Source organism: Alosa sapidissima, chromosome 20 (genome assembly GCF_018492685.1).
Source record: "Alosa sapidissima isolate fAloSap1 chromosome 20, fAloSap1.pri, whole genome shotgun sequence".
Taxonomy (NCBI): Eukaryota; Metazoa; Chordata; class Actinopteri; order Clupeiformes; family Clupeidae; genus Alosa; species Alosa sapidissima.
Genome location: NC_055976.1, coordinates 14516025 through 14539394, shown reverse-complemented (window position 1 = coordinate 14539394; position 23370 = coordinate 14516025). Strand labels below are relative to the sequence as shown.

At 43.9% G+C, this 23370-nt stretch overlaps 1 protein-coding gene across 2 annotated transcripts in view; it reads left to right on the top strand.

Annotated features, from left to right (window-relative positions):
* The window catches only part of neurl1b (neuralized E3 ubiquitin protein ligase 1B), a 47252-nt gene that overhangs the window by 1275 nt on the left and 22607 nt on the right, over window positions 1-23370 (top strand). The window contains exon 1 of one of the 2 annotated variants that reach the window (XM_042074459.1): window positions 20321-20540. The exons of the other annotated variant lie outside the window; for it this stretch is intronic. Coding sequence (XP_041930393.1) covers window positions 20510-20540 — 31 coding nt within the window. The 5' untranslated portion in view covers window positions 20321-20509. Of the gene's footprint in view, window positions 1-20320; window positions 20541-23370 lie in introns of those variants that run through there. 2 annotated transcript variants of the gene reach the window in all.

Here is a 23370-nt window from a genome sequence, read left to right as displayed (position 1 = left end):
TGTAGAATTTCCAGTGGAGGGAAGATACATGAGGGAATATGTGTGATTCAAAACATACTTCAGAGTTCTGACTGGAATGGGACAGGAAATCATTATTCCCCAGACAACTGAGAGATGACCAGTCAGTAGATGTTTGTAAAGGCTGGTAAAGTCAAGTCTTTCCCAGGACCTTGTGTATGTGTGTGTGTGTGTGTATGTGTGTGTGTGTGTCTCTCTCTCTCTCTCTCTCTCTCTCTCTCTCTCCCCCTCTCTCTCTCTCTCTCTCTCTCTCTCTCTCTCTCTCTCTCTCTGTGTGTGTGTGTGTGTGTGAAAGAGAGGGGGGGGGGGGTTGACTGTCTGATGTCATATGTTCTATAATAGACTCTGAAGAACATTCCAACAACTAGAGACAGAAATAGTGGGGAAATTATTTTAAAATAAAAAAGTAGGTCTGATTAGGCCACATGGGACAGAGACTGTTCGGCATCAGAATCATAATTTCTGTCTCCACACATTATCATTTTACCCCTAAAATGGTAACTTTGTAACAAATTACACATTTTTCCCCAATATTCAGCCATGAAGGTTCTCTCATCCAAATTTGGACTGATGACCATTATTCTGATCAAATGCAATAATTTCATAAAGATCAAATGTGTACAGTACATGTCCGTATGTGAGTCAGATAGGACACAGAGTCAAAATACACGTTTGTTTTAGTGACCTGAATAAAACTTGTGAAATGTTTTATTTTAGCGAATAAATCCCACACTGGTAAATGCAGGTAAGTTGCAGTAAAACCTGTGAAATGTTTTATTTAGCGAATAAATCCTGCATTGATAAATACAGGTAAGTTTCAGTGTTTTATGTTTTGTTGTCAATGACAAATTCCACATTGCTAAATTGCAGTTATCTGCAATTGTGTGAGGTTAGAGATAGATTGATAGACAGTTACTGTATTCATCCTGTGGAAAAATATACATTTACGTTAGGCGCCTTCACGTGAGGATTATGGCCTGGTACTTTGTCCCAGACACAGCCATAAACACAGAGACCTCTTACGACCTATTTGCCATTACCGACAATCCAATGTTGCATTATACACATGTACATTAAACCATTGAGCATTAGTGTCAGTGACCACACCTTCCCACTCTCTAGGTGTGTCTAGGCCTACATGAAGGTGTAATTGACCATCTTACTGATAATTGAGGTTAGTTGTAGTCATATTTATTAGACATGCATGAGAACATACATGGATACTCTAAATAGTATTATTTCTTCATGTAGCAGTAGCAATACATTGCTATAGGTTTTGTTCTGTCCACAATACCAGGAATTAAGGAGGTCCTTTCCTTTGTGTTGAAAATAAGGCCAATGGATATGTCAGCTAACACACTCTTGCACAAGCTGTGGGAAAATCTGGCTTTCATGCAGGATTTAGAAAATATTATAGTGACCCCCGTACAGGAAACTAGGCGTTTTATTTGCTGCACTGGTAATGGTTGTGCAGTACTATTCACCACTAGATGGCAGCACTTTCACAACTGACTAATCTGCAATGATTATTGCATTTTTAATATGTGCTTTATTGATTAGGCTGTTTTGGTGTTGGGTAAGAGTACCATATTATGTGGATTGTTATTGAAAATATTTCCCAGGGGTACTGTGCATGATTTTTTACTGTTGACTATTTGAACAATTTACGGATTGTTAATGTCCCCTTTGTCAATTTAATAGAGAAAACAATGGAGCTCGTGCACCAACAGCGATGAATCAGGTTATTCAAGTTTTCTAAACTTAGCTGTACTGGAAGTCATCCCAAAAGTGCAAAGTGCCCTGTTGACATGCAACAGGTGCAGTTGGGTTACTGGCCTGCTTGGCGTCAGTCTCAATGGGTGTCATTGTAATATTCATGTAATGACAGACATCTCCAAGGTCATTCTGTAGTAACATTTTGGGTTAATTCAGACATCACTGACACTGACATCAAGGACTCAGGTTGCCGGCTGGCCAAGCCACTGTATCTGTTGCCATTTTCAGAGCAACTGACTTGCTGTTACGTGCTCTGATGTTTTGTGGTGCTGCAAAACAGGATTGTTTTGGAGGTGGACTTGATGTGAGAAAGATGTGAGACTCTATGGGAATATTGTTTAGGTGTTGGCTCCAAAGGTGGCATAAGGTTGCGCTCATAAAACATTGAAAAGTTGCTCAATTATTTATGAGCGCAAGCCCACACACGCCTCAGGAGGGGACACACTCATAGGTGCTGCTCTCTCTTTCCTCTCTCTCCTTCTCAGTCATCTTCTATCTCTTCATCTCTCTCTCTCTCCTCCCCCTTTTATTTGCTCCATATCACTCCATCTTTCTCAAACATTCTGCCTTTACCTTTGTCTATTCTGTTTTTTTTTTACTTTCTAACCTGTTTTTCAAGACAAGTGTCTTTCTTGCTTTTCCACGAAACAACTCCCCTTTTTTGATTGGCGTTTGTGTATGTTGTACATTGCACTCTAGCATTGCCATACACCAACCTTGTTGTTGTCACATATCCTTGGTATGAGGCCAAGCATCAGTATGAGGCCAAGCATCAGTCTGAGGCGGAGGGAAATTTACTTCTGATGGGAATTTGATGAGATGAGACACCCCTCAGGCATCGGCTGTGGCAAACAGTCTGAGAACGCTCCTGTGGCAGTGGGAACAGAACTCAGTGTTTCCCAGAGAATTGAATTATATTTGTGGTGGTAGGTTTGCAGAATTAACTTGAATGCAACGTTTTTTAACAAATTAGCACAGCGTGGATATGATGCTAATCAGATTTAAGCACAAGTTAGTACAACCTGGAAAATCATTGTGTGGTGGTCAATGTTGATATTGTGGTGGGCCGCCACAAATAAGTCAATGTATGGGAAACACTGGAACTGTGCTGACCCTCAGGGGTCACCTCGTGGTTGCATGGGAAAGGAAAACTACCACATGGTTAGTTAGTTTACAGTAGTATCAGCATCTGTGATGTGGACGGGTTTGAAAAAAGAAAAAAAAAAAAAGAATGTCATGTCAGGCCTGATAAGCTCTCACGTGTAAGAGCTAAACGGTGGCCGCTGTGGTTTGTCTTCTACTAGAGTGGTCACTCTGTCGTCGCAACCCTGCAGAGTCATGTAGTCAATCAGTGACTGACCACACAATGAGCCTTAATTAGCCATGGCTGACACACGGCAACAATGACAAGAAGTGATTTCATGAAGCGCATGTCGGCCGCTATCCCACAATGCTTCGACAAAGCCTGAGGAAGACACCCACCACCTCCACATCTTCACCTCCGGCCCCCCCCCGTCTCAACAGAGGCCATGCACCTATGACTCATCCTGGGATGAATTTCCTCTTATCCTCCCGCAGCCCTCCACCGTTCCCTGCTAAAGCGTTTCATCTGCCGAAGAATCTCTGCGTCTGCCTTTTATGTTCCAAGCAGGACAGAAGCGAAACGTTTGGGTGTAGCTCACACAAGGAGCCGAGAACAGGATGAGCCTCCAGTAGTCATGCCTGGAAAAGGGAAGCACCTTAAAATGACATTACATAAGATCAGGGTGAGATGGTTGGCGAAAAGAGTTTTGCATGCTCACACCAGACACGGCTTTTATTAAATAACTTTTATGGCCGTTAAATGAAGGTAATTTCAACATCCAGTAAACAAGTAATTAAGTAATTATAGCATGAGCAGTCTGTCTTTGGATTGTGTCATGGAATTGAAAACAAGACAATTTATTTTTTTCTTTTGTTTGTTATTTTGCTGTTGTTTGTTTTTGTAGTATTACGTACTGTGGTCCTAATTAGAGAAGTCTAACGCAATGTAGACGTCAGTGGACTCCAAACTGCATGTCTCTCAGCTGTTCTCACACTCCTTAACCTGTGAGCAAGGAGAGGTCTCAATCTGTGTGTTTCCACAACACATGTGCACACATACACTCAAACACACACACACACATGCACACACACACACACACACACAGACATACACACACAGACATGCGCTCACACACACACACACACACACAGACATACAGAAGAGTAAACACACTCATCATAGGATGTTTTCCCCCCTGCAAAACACACAATCTGTAGCACGTTTCTGTTCCAGCCGTGGCAAAGTAAATAAGCCTGAGTGCAAAGCCTCTATGCTGGCTGTGCCTTGGCTGTCCGTGGTAGCATGTTGTTAATAATGTAAAAGGATCCTTGGGGATATTAGATACAGTTTCTGGGAGGAAGTTCCCATATTTACAGGTTCTTAAAATAGCCTCTTCACACAGCACTCGACCTGTATCAGTGTCCAGTCATGAAGACGGGGGCCCCAGTGCACTATCCTACACGTGGCCACCACTGATGTCACAGTGTGGGCTACAGAGCGGCTGTTGTGGAGAAGTGGGGGGTGGGGAGTACATGCGTGTGTGTGTGTGTTTGTGTATGTGTGTGGTTTTGCGTACAGTATGTAACTGACTGATATGTTCTACCCGCCCATCCCAAGCAATCCACCTTGATTCGTTGAAGGGTGAAAGCCTGAGCATCGGGGGCGGTATGTGTGTGTGGGGGGGTGTTGTGTGGGATGTGATGGGGTGAATGGATAGTGAGAGCACAGTGCTTCACATGGGGGGATTGATACAGTTTGGGGGGGGCATACATTTTACAAACCGAAATTGATTAAGAATAGTCCTCGATGTTAAGCATTTTCCTTATTACAGGCGTCAATGAGAACACTTAACATAGTCCTCACTTACATGATTTCGGTTTTGATTTTAAGTTAAGTTAAGTTTTAAGTAAGTGTTTGTGACAACATATGTCATGATAAATTTGGTAATATTTGATCGCTGTTTTGCTATAAAGCATCTTTCACGTAATGAATGGGCACTCTAGAAAGTGAAAGTAGGCCTACTATGCGCTCCATGTCTGTAGCTGTCTGTTCACGTCCGAAATCGATTATAACGTTGCTCAAATGGAAAACACATCCATGTTCCCTCTCGTCTCATGGGCACTCTAGGCTATGTCATGCTTATGAGTTTGCAAAATTCCTGACAGTTCCTGATTGCTAAACTTTTGTTTTCCTTTCCTGTCGGTTAGCAGTTGATGTAGAAGCACCTATAGCATAATTTGACTTCAGCAGTGACAAATCCTGCAAAGAGAGAGAGAGAGAGAGAGAGAGAGAGAGAGAGAGAGAGAGAGAGAGAGAGAGAGAGAGGCACCCGCAAAGTGGTCCTGCACGCGCGTGTGTGTCTCTGCATGGGGCTACGTTCAATTGAAGTCAGAAATTGGTCCCTCCAGTCAATAGTCCCGCATTCACGCCGCTCCATTATTAGATTAACATTCTCAGACAGCGCTGTAAAATGTGTGCGGGAATTTCTCGCATTATGATGTCTACAGTTGTGGGACTTGCTGGAAGTGAGCAGCAGAGGAAGAGTAGAGGGGTGCTAAAAAGGTGGCGGCTGGTATTTCGATGAAACCTTTCCCTTTTGGCACCGGCGGGCACGTCCTGTGTCCTGTGCGGCGGGCCGACATGTTATATAAGGTGGTGTGAGGTGACGAGGACATGGTCGAGGACGAAGGGCGAAGTTGCTCACACACCTTCCCTTCTGCTGGCGTGACTGGGCTGTGACAGTGGCAGAGGGTCAGGAAACCACAGAGGGGAAAATCCGATGCCCCGACACACCCCACACGGGAGCCCTTCAAAGCGCCACATTAGCAGGATGTTAGTGCAGGGGGACATTTTATTAGTCTGTTGAGAGCTGTGGAGTAAGTGTCGAGGAAAACCAACAGTGTTTCTAACACTGACTGAAAATGTGAGGCTTTGAAATTCACCCCCTGCTCCAAAAAGGCAAATCTATATCCATAAGTAAACACAAGCATGTACACGTGTTTGACCATCAAGTCTTCCTGTGTTGTACAGTATGACCACTGGGTGCCAATAACAGGATTTGGTGACCAATGCAAGCCAGCAGTAGCCAAACTTTAGGCTAGGCAGCTGTAGCCTGGCACCCACCGCCTGTATCTCAGCTCATTTTCATCTCACTGAGATACTAGTCTGGCTCCTTTCAATGGGCTTATGTTTCCCTCAGTCAGTAATGTGAGAGGATGACATTAGTTTAGAAATCGAAAGTGGCAGTGGTAACCGGTAGTAGCAACGCCTGTTATCATTTAAAAATTGCAGTTGGAAGAATTTGCAAAATTATACAGCAAAGGTTAATACATTGTTTCCTGAATGCCCAGTGTGGTTTATTATCACGTTTGTAAAGGTTAGACAGAGTAGGAAGTAACATTAGGAATCCCTGATCAATGTGAGTGGTTAGGCAGGACCAATGATATCAAATTTAATGCAAAGTCTACGTCCATTACAATGCAAGGGTTGGCAACATTTCTTGTTGGAGAGTACCCAGACTGTCTTCCCAAAAGTGATACCAGACCAAGACCAAGGCAGCGGACACTTATTATTATTAATAAATTATTAAGGCAGATGTCCCATTTGCCCTATTTAGTTAAAATATCTGAAATATTGCAACATTGATTTTATGAAGATCAAGTTTCAAGTGTTAAGCATAAACGTAAGACACATGGAAGAATGGTTCACAGCAACTAGTATTCACAATAGTTTTGCATTTGTAGCCACCTTAGAACAACACCACGGCTGAAAGACGGCTGGGCGCTGTCAGGATGACTCGCTTCATCACCATTTGACCTGCATGATTAGGAGACAAAGTGTGAGCTATAATAAGCGAAACAATAAGTGTGTGTGTTTCAAAAAAAGGTCTTTCCTCTCCCCTTCTTGCTATTTTTTTGTCTCTCATTTTGGCTTTTATTTGAAGAAAAAAAAAATCCCCTTTGCAACACTGTTTGTGTCGGGCGGAGTCGCTGGAGAGGGAGCCAAAGCAAGCAGATTTTAATCATAAGAAAACACGCAGGCTGCAACTGCTCCAAACTGCTACACTCCATTGGCTTCCTACTGCATCTGTCGCCGCTCGTGGCCTGCCAGCACTGTACCCGGGAAACCGCACACACACACACACACACACACACACACACACAAACACTCCCTCCACCCTCATTTACAGCAAGCATTGTTCAACACTGTGGGGTCCAATCCCTTATTGTCCATACGATTCCTTCAAAAAGAATGAAGATCTCTGACTGTGACTGTGAGCTTTTTTTGGAGGCTTTTCCGTCTTTAGTCATTTAGCTGCCCGTAACCTTGACGCTCATTGTTATTTAAGATTTGTGTACTGTGTTGATGATCGGTAGAAATGGAAAAAGTCTGAGGAAAGTGATATGGCCTGCAGAGGTGTGTTTATATTTTTGTTAAGACACTGCTGATGTTTCTTTCATCTTGGTGGGTGGCATATCTGTCTCTGACCATTCTAAAATAAAGCTCTTGACTTCTATTGAGTAGCTACAGTATGTAATTTAGGACTGGCTGAGATGTTAGTGTTTTAGGAGGACTGGGTTTCTTACACTGCAAACCTTAAATGGAATGCTTCTTTGTTGGAATTAAAAAAAAGTCGTAGAAAAGAGGATATGGTCTACATTTCCCATAGCAAAAGTCTCCCCTGAGACACGAAGTTGCACTTCCTCAAAGGCACTGTGGAGACTAGTCTAGATGGGCAGTAGATTGTTCTGTTGAGTGAATCCAATTAGAAAACCTCATGATTGAACACTCTTTAGTGTTAAAAAAAGACCCTTCAAATAGCCTTTGGGGACTTCTAGAACCTTAAGGCCAAGCCCCATTAGCAACTGCTGACGTCTTTTAACTGGGCAACAGCCACTGGAGACATCTGATGCGTGTCAGCCTCAGGATTTAGAAGGATTTAGAAAGTTCAATTTCTTTTTATGTCAGGTCCAGAGAAATGGCTTGGTTTTCGATTAAATCTTTACTGTCTTCAGTTTGACACATCTTTTATGGCATTGTAGGTTAAAAGTAGGTTAAAAGGCCTTATCAACTGTTGCCAGTAACAAAGAAAACATGACCTGGCCTATATTGCAATCTGGCTCATAAAATATCATGCCTTAGTAATGAAAGCAATATCTGTATGGACCCTATAAATTCTAATTACACTGCAAAACTGCCATTGTGATTCTGTCATTGTTATGCTTTAAACTACCAAGTCTTGTTTTCACCATTTCAACAAAATCATTGTTAGAAGGTGTTTCAGAATGTTGGGCTAAACGTCGTCACCAGTGGGCGTTGGCCTTAATGGGACTTCTTTAGAGTGTTCCAGAATCCCAGTGCCAGCCGCTGTCTGAGCTACCTGTCCCGTGGGGGAGAGAAGACCCCCATCTGCTGTGTGTCAGCCAGCACCTGGGCCCCAGCTAGCACAGTCACACTCTGTCTGCAGCCTGGAGGTGTCAAGGGAGGAGAGGGGACGGAGACCAAGGACAGATAGGACCTGAGGGGCCCCCCGGCTGTGTGTCAGCCAGAGGGGACGAGGGCGGGTGCCGATGTTGACCACCACCCCACCCCACCCCACACCCTTCCCACTCCTGGACACAGACGCAGGGGGCTAAACGAGCTTGCTGATTGACGAAGTGAACTTTGCTTTATGGACAGTCCAAGCAACGGGGCCACCAGGCCTCGGATCCACTTGTGTTTGCTGACGTCTCCATTCTATTTTGAGGCTGGAATTCTTCAGTTTCCTTCTGTGTTGTGAGCTGTTGGGCAAAGTAATGATCGCCACAGAGGTCTGCACAACTTTCAATGCAGCGTATGAAGCACCTATGTATCAGGAAAGTGTTGGAATTTGAAGGTTGTTTGACCGCAATTGAAGAAAACAACACATTTCAGTTGTATCATTGTGCTTATATATATATATATATATATATATATATATATATATATATATAATATATAAACAGATAATAAAACGTTTTAAACCACACTAATTTCTAAATTTGCGTTCTTTGCTGCTTCCTGGAGCAGAGCATCGTTTTGGTACAATAGACTCTACATTTTATTTGTGATGCAGTGTAACAGAACCCGCAACAACCAGCAAGCAACCTTTGCCTCTAGACCCTGGGTGGGCTGACTGTGCTTAGTCAAGAGTCCTCATTTACACACAGCTATAAACATCCCTTTAATGAGGACACAAGTGTGATTGTCAACAACCACCGTGCCCCACCCTCCTCCCTGTCAGTGCCACGGCTGTGACAGGTCAGTGAACATATCAGAGTGGAATGGCAAGGTCCTAAGGGAGCGATGACTGACTGCCAACGCAGCCCGGGTCAGGCTTTTGCTAAGGCCAGTAAACCGCGCTCCCTTGGGCCTGGCTTTGCCATGGCGGTGCCAGCGAGGGCGTGGGTACCCTTGATCAGCGAGGGGGAGAAGGGGTCAGAGGGACCCCAAGGGACAGTTTAGAACGGCTTTTAAAGGGTATTAAAATAGCATTTGCAGACCGGAGAGGACAAAAGAGCTGGGTGTCTCTGGGGCTTTGGACACTACAACCCCAATGACACACACACACACACACACACACACACACACACACATACACACATACAAACATACACACATACGCACACACACACACACATGCACCATCACCACATGCTCTGCCTTTGTGCAACCTCTCCATGACACACACACAATCTCAACACACACAGTCACACAAAACTCTTACAAAATAATTGTCTTCCTGGCACTGGAAGAGGCCCTTATTTTACTCTCCCTCACCGCTTGCCCTTCTGCTTGGAGACACCTCAGCACAATGGAGGAGATTGTCTGAGGTTGGTGAGCGCCTCTCTTGCACTCGCTTCAGTGCGTTCCTCTCTCCTCCGACTTTATCTTGATCATAAATGGCTGCATTTTGCGGCTGTGCTTAATTCGATAACTGGAGCCCGTTTTTGGCCAGGAGGCTCGCACAATTTTTCAAGTGAGGAAAATGGGACACAGGTTAAAAAACATTGCTGAGCAGAGCTGTCGACACGGCAAACAAAGATGAGATGAGATGAGCTCCCCTCCCTCCCTCAATCCAGCCTTGTTATAGTGACGACCTTCTCTTTAGATTACCCCGGTTGTCGAATCATATGGCTCCCATTAAAACGAGGGATTTGGAATCCCTGTGTAAAACATGTGGCCAAATTCCACTTGGATTCGCTGTTAATGTTGAGGTTTCTGGAATGATATAGTACCATTATTGTGTAACTGTTATAAGATGGCTCACTACCACAGCACATGTCCTTCAAGTGACTCTGAACTTTAGCTGGTTTTATTTCATTTGTTTTTTTTTTCAGTGCATGTTTTGTGTTTGTTTGACCATTGCCCAAGTGTCAGATTTTAATAAAGGCTTTAAAATGGATGATCCAGGGAAGCTTCAGATCATGGCTTATGACTGTCCTGTACAGATTTCAGAACTACTAAAGTCACTAAGTCTTGTCTTTAGAACATACACTATAGGCATTAAATATAAGTTATTGTCTGGATTCTTGTAGTTCTTCCAGATGTGGAATTGGAGACCCCCAGAGTTATGCACCAAATGGAGTCAGGTGTTGTTTACACTGGTCTCCATATTCAGATGACCTTTGACACCTAATGGTCAGGTCTCATTCATAGGTCTTATTTATGAGATGACAGGAAGAGCTGTGTGTCTGTGTCTTTTGTATTTTGTAGGCATATATTCTAATATTAATTGTATAACTCAAGTTGCTTTGGTATAGAAATACATTGAAAGTAAAATGTTCCATTTTTAGCTATTATGTGTGAAGAATTATGGTAATAGGACCAAAATAGTGGTTGGATTTGTCCCATCTCGCATAATAGGAAACTTCAGAAACTGCTGTTATTCTCATTTCGGTTTGGTAAGCCAACCGCTTCTGTATTTTCCAGAACAAACCCTTTCATTTTTTGTCAAGCTTGCTGGTAGAAATGATTAAGTACAAATTTCCTGTGTTTCACTTGCAACACAGCAGAGCTTAGCAGGTTGGAAGCTCCTGCTGCAGTAGTCGGCCTACATGCCCCCCCCATTTCTCTACATTATTTCCAGCCATTTACGAGAACCTGTGTGATTAATCTTCAGAAGACTGTTTCGGTTTGTGAAACGCTTACACTTACACGTTTCTCTCTGCAACCTGGTTTTCCCCCCCACTCTACAATGACAAGCGGTCAGTCGTTCAGTCAGTCTCACTATCGTTTGCATTGCTGCTGACTTGAAAGGCAAGCAGGCCTGATTGAAATGAATGAGGTGTGGAGAACTTTAAGCCTTATTAGTGTGCACTGGATGAGAGCTATGTAAGTGTGTGTGTGTGTGTGTGTGAGTGTGTGTGTACGCCACTGGAGCTCTGTGCCATCTGTTCAGACCCAGTGGAACGGGGCCAGCGCAACCACAGGCCAGTGGGATGCTGGGATGGTGCTGAAGACGTCATCGTGTCTCAAGTGTCTTGTGTTCTTTGACAGAGGGCGGAAGTGTGGGTGTATATGACATGTGTGTGGGTGTGGGGGGGGGGGGGGGGGGGGGGGTGTCCTGTGCCCCCGGTGTGCCTGTTGGGGGAAGGGGGTCAAAATATTATGTAATTGTCCTCTGCAGTTCTTCACAGGTTTAGAGGACCAGGTCACAGACACACACACACACACACACACACACATGCACGCACAGTTTGGGTAGCCTAGTACTAAAACCACCCAGGTCAGTTTCCATGAAACATGAAAACAAATGGGCATACTGACCATGGCCTTTGTGCCCCTTCCACAGGAGGTATCACAGCAGGGGCACAACATGCATGGCCAGCCTATCCGTTTGCTCTTCCTTTTCATGGAAACCAACCTGGCGCTCCTAGAAGGCAGGGGGTCTGCACCCTAGAAGGGGGAAACAAGAGTTTTAAAAAGAGCCGCTCAGGTTTCAGATTTGTCACCACTTGAAACAATAGTCATGCTGTTTTTGCTTTCAGTGCCCAGGCATTCTTTAACCTTTAACCCCACTTAGCTTTGTTTAGCATGTTAACCCTGGCAGGTCAATGTCCAAATAGCTACATGGGACTCTGTTAACCATCGTACAGCACATGCATCTCCACATATACATTTGAGTGAAGTTCCAGGGATGCCAATACACGCATATAGATACACTCTTTTTGTGTGTGTGGGGGGGGGGGATTCTCTCAGTGTTGTCTTGGTTACTTAGTTCTTGCTTGTTTTTATTTTGCATTGGCAGTAACAGGTTAGCACAGATTTGCGTAGTTACACTGTTGGCTTGGTGATCCATATGGGATGTGAATTGTTCGCAGGGAGGAAATACCATGGCTGTTGACAAAGGCCCGCTGGTGGTAGTTTTGTTTTAGTGTGTAGAGCTTGAGCGTGCCCCCCACCCACACAATCGCTGCATGCGACATGCTGACCATAATCTGGAACACAAACCTTAAGAAATGGTAAGTCCCCATGTCAAACACATCAAAAGCAGTGCAGCCCTGATTTTGATTAGGAGCCTCTTTCTTGGGGACAATTTGCTTAATAACTCCCAATGCAAACAGTGTTTCTGTTTTTTTTGTTGTTGTTGGCCTCTGTTGTTGGATTTCTGTGATGACGTTGTTGAGTTCGCGTGCCACATGTGGCAGGGACTGGCGTGTGGTGTGGTGTCGGGGCCTGCACTCGTTTCCCCCTCTCGGCGTTGGCGGTCATGTGTTGGCCGTGTCCAAAGCAGGCCCGCTGAACAACATGTGGTGTCCTGAAGTGACAGTCGCTGTAAACAGTGTTCCCCTTAGGCCGTGACTTGGCCCCGGCCCTCCGCGTGCGTAAGGCAAGCTTGGGGGACCGAGCTGAGCTCATTGTGTTTCTTGGGGAGAAAAGCTATGGAGCTTGCTGTGAAGCTTGTGTCCAAACGTATGGCTCTGATTTCAGTGCACTAACGCAGAGTAGATCCCGGCTCTCTCGTGTGCATAGCGGATGTTCAAACACTTTTATTGATAGACCACTGGTGCTCAGCATGTTCCAAACCTGCTGCTTTCGGTCAGATAAATGCTGAAAAGAGGAGAATGTCTTACTGCGTCTTATTTTCAAAGGTTTTAAGGAGGAGGTAGAGCTCTTGGAGGTAGACAGGGTACAGCGGTAGCTGAAAATGGCAAACCACAATGCAAAGTTTCCCCTGCTGCATTTTATCCTTCGAAAACCACTCGCATTATACTTAACAAGAATCAGGGTTCACATTCTGCCCGCCATCATGTTAGCGAGCAGCTAACGAAGAGGTCACATTTTAGGAGCCTTAAGCCATGAGGCAGTTTTTGGTAATTCCCGAAAAATGCCCGAGGAGCCATTTCCCTAAATTGTGTCATAAATTTTAACGATGGCATGTGGGCTGGAAATCGCTTTTCGTTAAGATGGAATCCTTGTTTAATATTTGCCACAAAAATCTGCCTCTGTTCTCCTGCACCAATTAATGAAAGGCTTAGAATGACAGTGCATCTGCAAGTCTTTCCCAACACTCTCAAACATTGCTTTATGTTCCAGCATCTGAGCAAGGGAGTCCAATAAGGTTGGGAGCAGCATTGAACTCGTAAACAAAGAGTTTTGGCAAACATTCCTTTAACTTTCTCCCCTCTTATTATTGTATAACGACATTCAGGCTTAAAGGTTTAGCTGACAAGACCATTTTACAATGTAGGCCTAGTGGATGCATGCATACTGCTGATGTTGTCACGCCTCCAAGGAACTGAATCCATGGAGTTATTATTAGCCATATTTGCGACATAAATCTGTTGTCTTGACAAGGGATTGAAAATTCCCCTTCTCAAGGACACTGCGACTTGTGAATGTGGCAGCTTAGCTTACTCGAGCATCTCAGCCATTCCATCAGCCTCATCATAAAAGCATCCCTTCCCTCTTCGTCATGTCTAGACGTTTCTTAGAAGTGAAATTCTCCTTTGGAGCGTGGTATTGCTACGCATTCATCAGCAGGCGGTCCTGAGTTTTAAGAGAAACACTGTACTTGGTCTATGGACCCTTTCAAGAGAGTTCCATTATCAGCATCATAGTTGGCCCCACAAGACTTCCGTTTTAACATTCCATATGTTATCTTAATGCAGAGGAAGTAGATTGGGGCCCAAATAGAACGTTCAAGCATTGTTTTTGTTTTTATTGTTGAAAGGGTCTATATGATAGAAGTATCTTATTTTACTCACACCATTATCACTCAGTGTTGCTGCTATGAGCTGTTTGTATTAATATGTGGTATAGGTTTCAGCGTTAGATTTATTTGCGGATTTGGAGTCTAATAGTGTTACCCTGGAGTGATTGAATAAAGGGCCTTTCCTTTGAAATTGTATGTTTTGTTTGTGTGGGTGTCTGGCCACACACAGCGATTCACTTTCATTCCGCCATCAGCCTCACAATGCAAGGTGAGTCACCCTATTCAAGGAGGAATAATGATACAAATCACTTTGAACTTCAAAACCATTTACAACACAAAAGCAGCCATTTAGCAGTGGTGAAGGGTTACATAGGGAAAGAGTTGGGGGAAAAGGACCCATGTAAAAGACTGTTTACCTGAGGTCTCGGACACACACGTGACCCATTTTCTCGGGGGCGCTTTGTGGCCGATGTAGCAGGCACGTACAGTATAGCCTGTATGACTGACTGCAAGCTAGGGGTGGACCAGCAAGCTTTTCTATTTCTGGCACATGCCGATCGGGTAGTGACCACATTATGGCTGGGGGAGAAGACTCTCATTGTGTGGTGTCACACAAAGAGGACATGACCTTGACATCCCAGCACTGGCAAACGCTCAACAGATGCACAGCCAAACTAGATCTCTTTGAACTACGTCCTGACCTATGACATACTGATTTTATTACTTTGCTGACATCATTCTTTGTTTGTAATGAGATTATATTGAATCAAGTTGATTGAATTGGTATATTGATAACGTTATATACACTGATAAAAAATCCTCTTCGGACTTAAGACGATAAATTTACTGTATTGGGAAGAACAGTTTGGGGAAATGATATAGTCAGTGGACGGCCTTCCTCATTTACTAATCAGTTTATCACACAGTACTACTTATGCTGAACAGTAGCAAAAATGCTTTTCTGATTAATGACGACTAAAAATAGTGCATTTTTATGAGCAAAGGGCAAAGAGGCCAGTATCACATTCAGTCCAGAGCCACGACCTTTAACCCAGAGGAAAACAAGTTGTTTGTTTGCTTTTTTTGCGGTGCACGAAGTATTTCCTCAAGCTTCCCTGGCCGGGCATCCTCTGTGCATCTCCATTAAGCCGGCTGTGGGGAAGTAAGAGTCGTGACTAGCTAACATCTGGTCAAACAACAGCAGGATGGGGATGGATGGGGTGACCCCATAACTGCATGTAGGCAACATGTTAGTCGGTGCCCCTCGCCATCATGCAATCAGACAAAGTGGATGTCAGTGGTAAAGTGAGGCCTTGCGGCTGCTCGGGTGTTTATTTGCTGCAGTTATGAGACCTGAATGTCTTAAACCGAGGCCCCAGCCTAATGCCCTACAGCCATGGGAGATTGTGTTTATGTCATCAATCAAACAATATGGTGTTCCTAAAAGAAGAGTGACAAGCACAACAGTCGCCATAGTACACAAATAGCGTTGCATTCTTTACAATCTTTCCTCCTCCGAGATGAACGTTAGGGATAAGACCAGACCATAATGATGCCACAGTGTTATGATGTGCCCTGAACACAATGGATGACATGAATGGATCGCATTCTTCCACAGTCGGTACACAAACAATGCCTGAGTTGTAAACCCCTGGTCCCTCCGGTGCGGCCCGGGCTGAGGTTTTTGTGTTTTGTTTTTCCACCAAAAGTCATTTGCGCACCACGGAGGGCCCCTGCCATTTGAAATCGCAGAGACTGGGTGTCAGTCAAGACACGCACACACTCCAGACAAGTGTTTTCGATTCCCTCGCGCTGCGTTTCGGCTTCAGATGACTCGATTCCGAGAGGCACGAAAAAAAACCACCCTTCATGGCCGCTCCGGTCCACCGCAAAAAAACTTGGTTGTCTTACGCGTTCGTTTCTTTCTCTCCTTTCTCGTCCTAATCAAAGCAATCTGCCGAGGCACACACAACACATGGCAAGAATTCCCTTTTTCGAAATGACGCCAATTAGAAGCAAATGCCTCTGCTGGCTCCGATAAGGAAGCCACGTTGGCCCCTGCAATATTTAAATCAACAACTTTAATTTGGAAGTATTTACATGTGGCCCCGTCACTAAAGACCTAGCTGAAACAATGCGTTTGTCAAACACTGGGTCTTCAGATGTGACAGGATTTAATGGGGTGGAGGTTACTCAAGATGACATGATTTGTTATGAAATTGGCCCCCAACTCCAGCGATCTTTCTCAAACTCCCAGGGAGATGACTTACAGACTCAAGGCTGAAGGTAGTGCACCAGTCCCCTAGAGTATAACCACATTGCGTGGCCTGTCTGATCGCTTATATTCACTTGAGATGGTTCTCAATCAGACATGGATGTATATTCTCTCTCTCTCTCTCTCTTGCGCTTGGTCGTTGTCTCTCTTTCAGTCCTGAAGCATTTGAAACTAATGTGAATGCAAGCTTTCTCTTTGAGGGTGGCTGGGCATATGACTCACGTTGTGATGAGATTTGCGAGCTCTGGTTTGGATGAGCCCATCTTGCAGCGCACCGCTGAGACAAACAGTCTTTTCTCTCATCGCCATCTGCTTGGCATGTTTGGAGTGCCTTTGGAAAAAAGAGAGAGAGAGAGACGTGAGTGAGAGAAAGAAAAACTTAAGGGGAATTAAAATACTGCAGATCTCACACTTTTGCGATCCAAGGGAAAAGTCATTTTGCCGCATGGCAACGGTTGCTGTGAAGCATGCCAGGGCTGCTCACGGAGATTGGAGCGCTCATCTCGCTTCGGCAGAAGGAGCTTCACTCTGAGACTCGCTGTTACATGAGAATTGGGTTTTAGTCCTACTTTGTTGGACATTATGCATTCACTGTCCTCTGCCTACTTTTTTTGTGCCTAGCGAGCTATATGAGTCACCATGTGTTACAGACTGACCTTCCTCATAGATTTGCCCTCAGCGCCCCTCACCCTCGCTAATAGAGAAATCAGAGTGACATTTCTGTGCTAATGCTGTTTATGGCTGATGAGGCAGCCTTCCTTTCTGGCTGCAAAATGTGTTTTAAGTCTCACGAACATGAGATAAGTTTGGATGGTGTTGACATTCTCTCATCCGTTTATTGTTTTGGTCATTTAGAGTTCTTATACTGGCTGCCATTACACTAACTGTGATATGTAGCCTACCACAGAAATATTAGAACATGATTATAACAAAATATATATCTGGGACTCTTGGTCTGATGTCAGCAGATGATATTTTGATGTAATCAATGCTTATTTTGCGTATTTCATTTACTTATTCTGCATGTGCATTCATAGATTGACTGGAGGGTGGAGTGGGGGACAGCGGCTGGCACACAGTAGCAAGTTCAGTTGGCCAGAAATGCTAGTATTGCTCACAGCTTAGTAAAACATCAGCTTCTGGTTAAATACAGGTCTATGTGCTATGGTTGCACGACAGCAGCACACATAAAGGAATAGCTGATTCAGCAAAAAAGTGTGCATTGAAGCAGATGTGTGATGCCATGTTGTCTCCCTGGTGAATACTGCCAAGTCTTTACACAGGAAGCATGTACAGTATAAATCATTCAATTCCTTGATGGCACTAAATAATTTCCTGAAAAATGCAGATGAAATAATTGGCTAGACATGGCAGGTTCTCTTCAGTAGGGAGACTTCCAAATGGCACATTCTCAAACTAATCAAAGGATTAAGCTTTGCATGGCTTACCGTTGTCATTTTGTTTGCAAGTATACTGGGCCAATGCTCTGGCAAACCTGGCTTAATGCTTCCCTATGAGGAGCACATGTTTTCATCTACACACACTGTCTTACTCATGGTTTAGATGCCTTGAGAAATCTCCAGATAAGGACAGCCGGAGGACATGTACTTGAAACTCTCTACTGGCCTTTCAACATGAAAAAAGCAGAATAATTTGTTTTCATTTGCTCTTATTAGGACAAAAATGCAGTCTAAAAATAGATCTCAGAGGCATTTAAGGTTAAGACATACTCCCGTTTTTAGGTTTCTCAACAAATTCTTTGGCTCCTTTTTGAAGATATGGAGGTTGCACACAGGAAGCTTGATTGAGGCCTTTAAGGTTAAAACGACATCATCCCCAAATTAACATATAATTTCCAACCAACTCTTGTTTTGAAGATATGGAGGTTGCACTTAGAGAGCTTGATTGCGATCTCAATCATGGCTTAGTGCACACTTCCTGCGTCGCTGTTTCTCAACCCCTCCTCTTTTTCAGAGCCTGTGACATGGGTGTCGAGGACCTTTTTTTTTTTTTTTTTTTTTTTTTACTTCTGCTTCAGGCTTGCCTCGCATCTTGTCCATAGCTCGTGTGGGCCACCACTTCCTGTTAAAACAAACAAGGCAGAGAATAAAGAAAGAGTTTATTTTTTCTGTTTTATTTACTTTTTTATTCTTCCTCACGCGGCTATAATTAGCCCCGCAGTCCCCTCCTTAGCCTTTCAGACAAAGCCCTCATGGGACATTTTGCTCTGACACCCTCTTGGGATCTTGTTCGACCTTGTTTCCAGTCTCTTCAGATAGCATTGATTCTTCTAAATTCATCTGTGAGAACAGCTTTTACATTGTTGTTGTTTGACATTGTAAAATGTACTGATAAGTGACAAGTTTTCATGTTTTTCCTACAACCCAAGTGGAAAGTCAGCTTGGTTTTAAAATGAAGTGTTGTTTTTGGATCTGCTAAATAGGTCACAAGCCCAAGATTGAACTATTGGGGATCTCTTTGTGGCCAGGTTTGTGATTTGGGGTATTTAGGAAAAGATTACATCAGAGTACTCCTACTGAAAGTGATTGCATTAACACACAATATGACATCAAGCAGAGCTGGGCTTTCTTCTGCTGGACTGTTTTTTTTATCACTGCTTGCTAAGATCTCTTATCTCAAATGAGAATGAGAATTCTCACTCTCTTTATCTCTCTCTCTCTTACTTACTTACACTCTGCCACTCACTCACACACACACACACACACACACACACACACACACACACACACACACACACACACAAACACACACACACACACACACACGCACACACAAACACACACACACACACACACACACACACACACACACACACACACACACACACACAAACTCTCTCCCTCTTTCTCTTCTCTCCCTTCCGCTGCAGACACATAAACAATTGTCATATGCACAAACTTTTTCTTTTTGCCTTTCTCTCTTCCACTGTATCTACACACACATAAACACACACACACACACACACACACACACACACACACACACACATACACACACACACACACACACACACACACAAATGCTGCATCTAATGTGTAATCATGTGGCGCTGGTCTCCCTTCGGCTGCTTGGCTCAGGGCTGGATAGCCCTTGGCGTGGGGCCTGCGATTATGGGGGCCAACCCGTTTGTCCCGGCGCTCCAGAGAGACGGACTCAGGTTCAGCAGGCAGGATACAGCTGGAGCGGATCCCTCTGGTCAAGGCCGAGAGAGGGGGGGAGAGAGAGAGAGAGAGAGAGACACAGAGAGAGAGGATGGAGGTATTGGGGAAGGGAGGTGGGTAATTTCCTTACAAGGCTTGTGTATTTTTTAAAAAATACCCTGAGATGTTGTGAGCTTGGTGGTTCTTCTTTGTAAGCAGTAGGGGGTAAGAAAGATGCCATAAGCTACCCCCCCCCCTCTCAAAAAAGGGGTACATTTTGCGTGTCCCCGCTTTTTTTTTTAACTTTTACACCATACATTGTTTCCTGGACAGCTGGCCGGTCCGTTTTGGGTGTGGGTAGGGATGGGAGGATATGACCGGCCGCTTACAATGCACAGCCAGCCAGGAAGAATTCCCCACAGTTTCAGATACTGGGAATCACATTGCGACATACATCAACATTTCTCCTCAAATGCTGTACACACCATGGCCTGAGCCGAGGGCATATTTCAATCCCTTTGAAACGCTATTACATTTCATGCCAGACACTTTGTTTCTTTTTTTCAATCTGATGGCAACCGTCTTTGCATGTTATGGGACACATTTTGAAAACAATCAAATAACATAAAGACAAATTAATATTTTGCCCAGTTGAATTATTTTTTTATGGGCTTCGCGCCGATGAGCGCATTCTGCTATGTGCCCATGAACTCGCGCTTGCGGTTCCTTTAAAGTTGTACAGAAGTGAGAGAAGATCCAAACTGTAGGAGGGGGGAGGGGGCAGTGCACCAATAAGGGCGACTCGTTGGGAGCTGCGCTGCGTCGGCACAGATAAGATGAGCATGTTAGCGTTTCAGTCTGAAGACACCGCGCAAAGCGAATGGTTGACAATGGCATTAAAAGTAGTCCACCCTTAAGTCACAGAAGGTTTAATACGTCTGTCGAGCATAAATGGATGGACAACGGATGATTGCATTAAGAAATCACTTGTCATCAGGGGAGACGACTTATTGGAAATAATGGGGAATACGACTCCCAAACCGCTCATTGGTAAGCTATTAAAATATATATCACCCATAAACTGAGTGTATAATGCAATGATTGGGTCTATATTGCAGATGATTAGAATGAGCGTGGGTAAAGATGGGTTGTCCTCATTTCTTTACTTGAAGGCTACTGTACCATGCTTTGCCTCTACCCCTCCCGACAACTGTCTTGAGTCGCTGCAGCGTGAGTGGCGCGGTGAGAGCGTGCGTGGGTGAGGAATGATAAGGTGGCAATACAGGAGTGTCTGAATAGACATAAAGAATCATTGAAGAGTGGCATATTTCTGCATGTGGTTATTATCAGTCACGGCCAGGTTTCCATACAACGTAGACCACTGGCTGTCTGTCATAGTTGATTTTGTGTTTTGTGAGAGACCGTTTTCCACAGCGCACGTCAGTGTGGTGATTCCCTCAGTTCAGCGTAGGTGACGTTTTCTGTCGTTATTTATTTATTTCTGCATAAGGTAGTGAAGAATATGCACACATGTTCATGGATAAATCATATAATGTGGGCTACTGTAGGGTAGGTTATCATTCTACAATGAACATGATTGAATTTGTTAGTGTACATATGATGTAGTTGATGTAGTTATGATATAGGTTTTTGGCCTATTATTTATTGCAGTGTCATCTACAGTATTGTTTTTAGGCCACTTTCCACGTTACTTTGTCTGAGGATTCATCGAATTGTAAATTTATTGTGAGAACTTGGGGGGAATCATCTTTTCATTGGACATAGTTATGCAGGCTGCGGCCCCTTACAGGTTTGGGTAACGACGAGGGTTTTCTCGGTTCTTTGAAAAATAAAGGACATTAGTGATATTCTCCTTTATTTCCCAGTCGTTGTCAGCGTAAAGTGAAAGCTTGACACTGTCAGGTGGTTCAGATTAGGGAACACCAATGATAAACAAAACAAAAAAAGACCACACACACACACACACACACACACATACACACAAGAGAATAGCCTACCTAGGCTAAATGAAAATCAGCCCGGTATGTTCTGAAGTCTTTTGAAAAGTCTTTTGATCATTGTCGTTGACTTTTTCATACTCTTTGACTAGTTCTTATTTAGTCTGTGTCGTAGCCTATGTATGACCGCTTTATTGTTGAGCATGCCATTACCACCCATAAATAGCTTGCCTGTCTTGTTAGCTCTAGATTGTATTTATAGTATTGCTATTGTCAGCCTCTTTAGTAGCTTACTCTAGGCCTTTGATCATATGTCATGGATGTTTACACCGATGGGAAAAAGGGCGCTTATTTTCGCGGTGGAGAGACTGCAGCAGGTGAGCGCAGTGTACTTCACCTGACTGTTAACCTGACCTACTAGACTACACCTCTACTGTCGGCCTAACGTAGGTGTGAATTACCATGCCAACGACCTTATGTTGTTGACAGAAAAGCCCGTAGGTGTGCCAGTAGCCAAGTCATCAGTAGTTGACTTGTGTCTCAAGTGCAAGCGAAGTCTTTCAATCGATTTTAATTTCCCACAGATGTTTGTGCTGATGGCTCTTGATCGAATAAACACCGAATTCAGTTAGGCAGTTTGGCATAGGCTACCCCTTGTGCCTCGACTTGTGAGAAGACAGGAAACATGTGGTCTGTCTGAGATCTAACAAGCCATGGTTTGTCAAGACTCCGTGCGCGAGAGTAGGCCTAATCAATAATGCATGGACCAATTACATGTTTATTGTCCTAGCTGATATTTAAATGTTGAACTATATCTCCGTGAACACCCATTACCAGTCGCCATCGTTTTTTCCTCTCTGCTGTATGGCAGGGAATTGCATACAGATGTGAATTTGGGGTACAGAAATCTGTGTTCCGGGACTGACCTTCCCTTTAATATATGAAACTATAGAAACGACTCAATTACAGCCTATGGATAATGATTCCATGTTTTCCAGGCACAGGAATAGAAAAAAAAGAGAAATATTGTAATCGTCAAATAAAATTGCCCAAGTGCTTTCATGTGATTCTGTGGGATGGTTTATTGGTGATTACAGGAATATGCGCTCTCCTTGGCATAAGGGGGAAAATGCTTTGTACTGTCTGTGTGAAGTGATTCTAGCAAGAAGTCCTCCTTTTGTAGAATATGTGGTCATAGTCTCTCTCTTTCCCTCTCTCTCTCTCTCTCCCTCCCTCTCTCTCTCTAAGGGAACATTATCTTAGCATGTTCTCTCCATCCACTGTCATGATCAATCTTGTGATGTTTTGCTGTTTGTTGTGCCTCTTGCTCTGAAGGGCAAATTGAAGATGAGACGCATCATATGCACAAAGAGTCTATCTCTAAAAATATGCCCCCGGCCCCTGGACCCCTCACCCCACACCCCCCGAGTTACACGTGTGTTAACGTTCTGGACAGCAAGTACATGTTCTAATGCCACACCACTCTCAGTTCCTCCTATGCCCCACACAAACATACATACACACACATACACACACACACACACACACACACACACACACACACACACACACACACACACACACACACATTGAACATTGAGCAAACACTAGTCAGATGCTGTGAGTGCAGTCATGAACTTACACTTCTCATTCTCCCTACAATTTCTTAAAGCAGCTCTTTGGTAGATGCTAGAACCCTTCATCTATATACATGCAATGCTAGAACCCTCCATCTATATATGTAAATGCGATGCTAGAACCCTCCATCTATATACATGCTATGTAAATGCAATGCTAGAACCCTCCATCTATATACATGCTATGTAAATGCAATGCTAGAACCCTCCATCTATACATGTTATGTAAATGCAATGCTAGAACCCTTCATCTATATACATGCTATGTAAATGCAATGTGTTTTT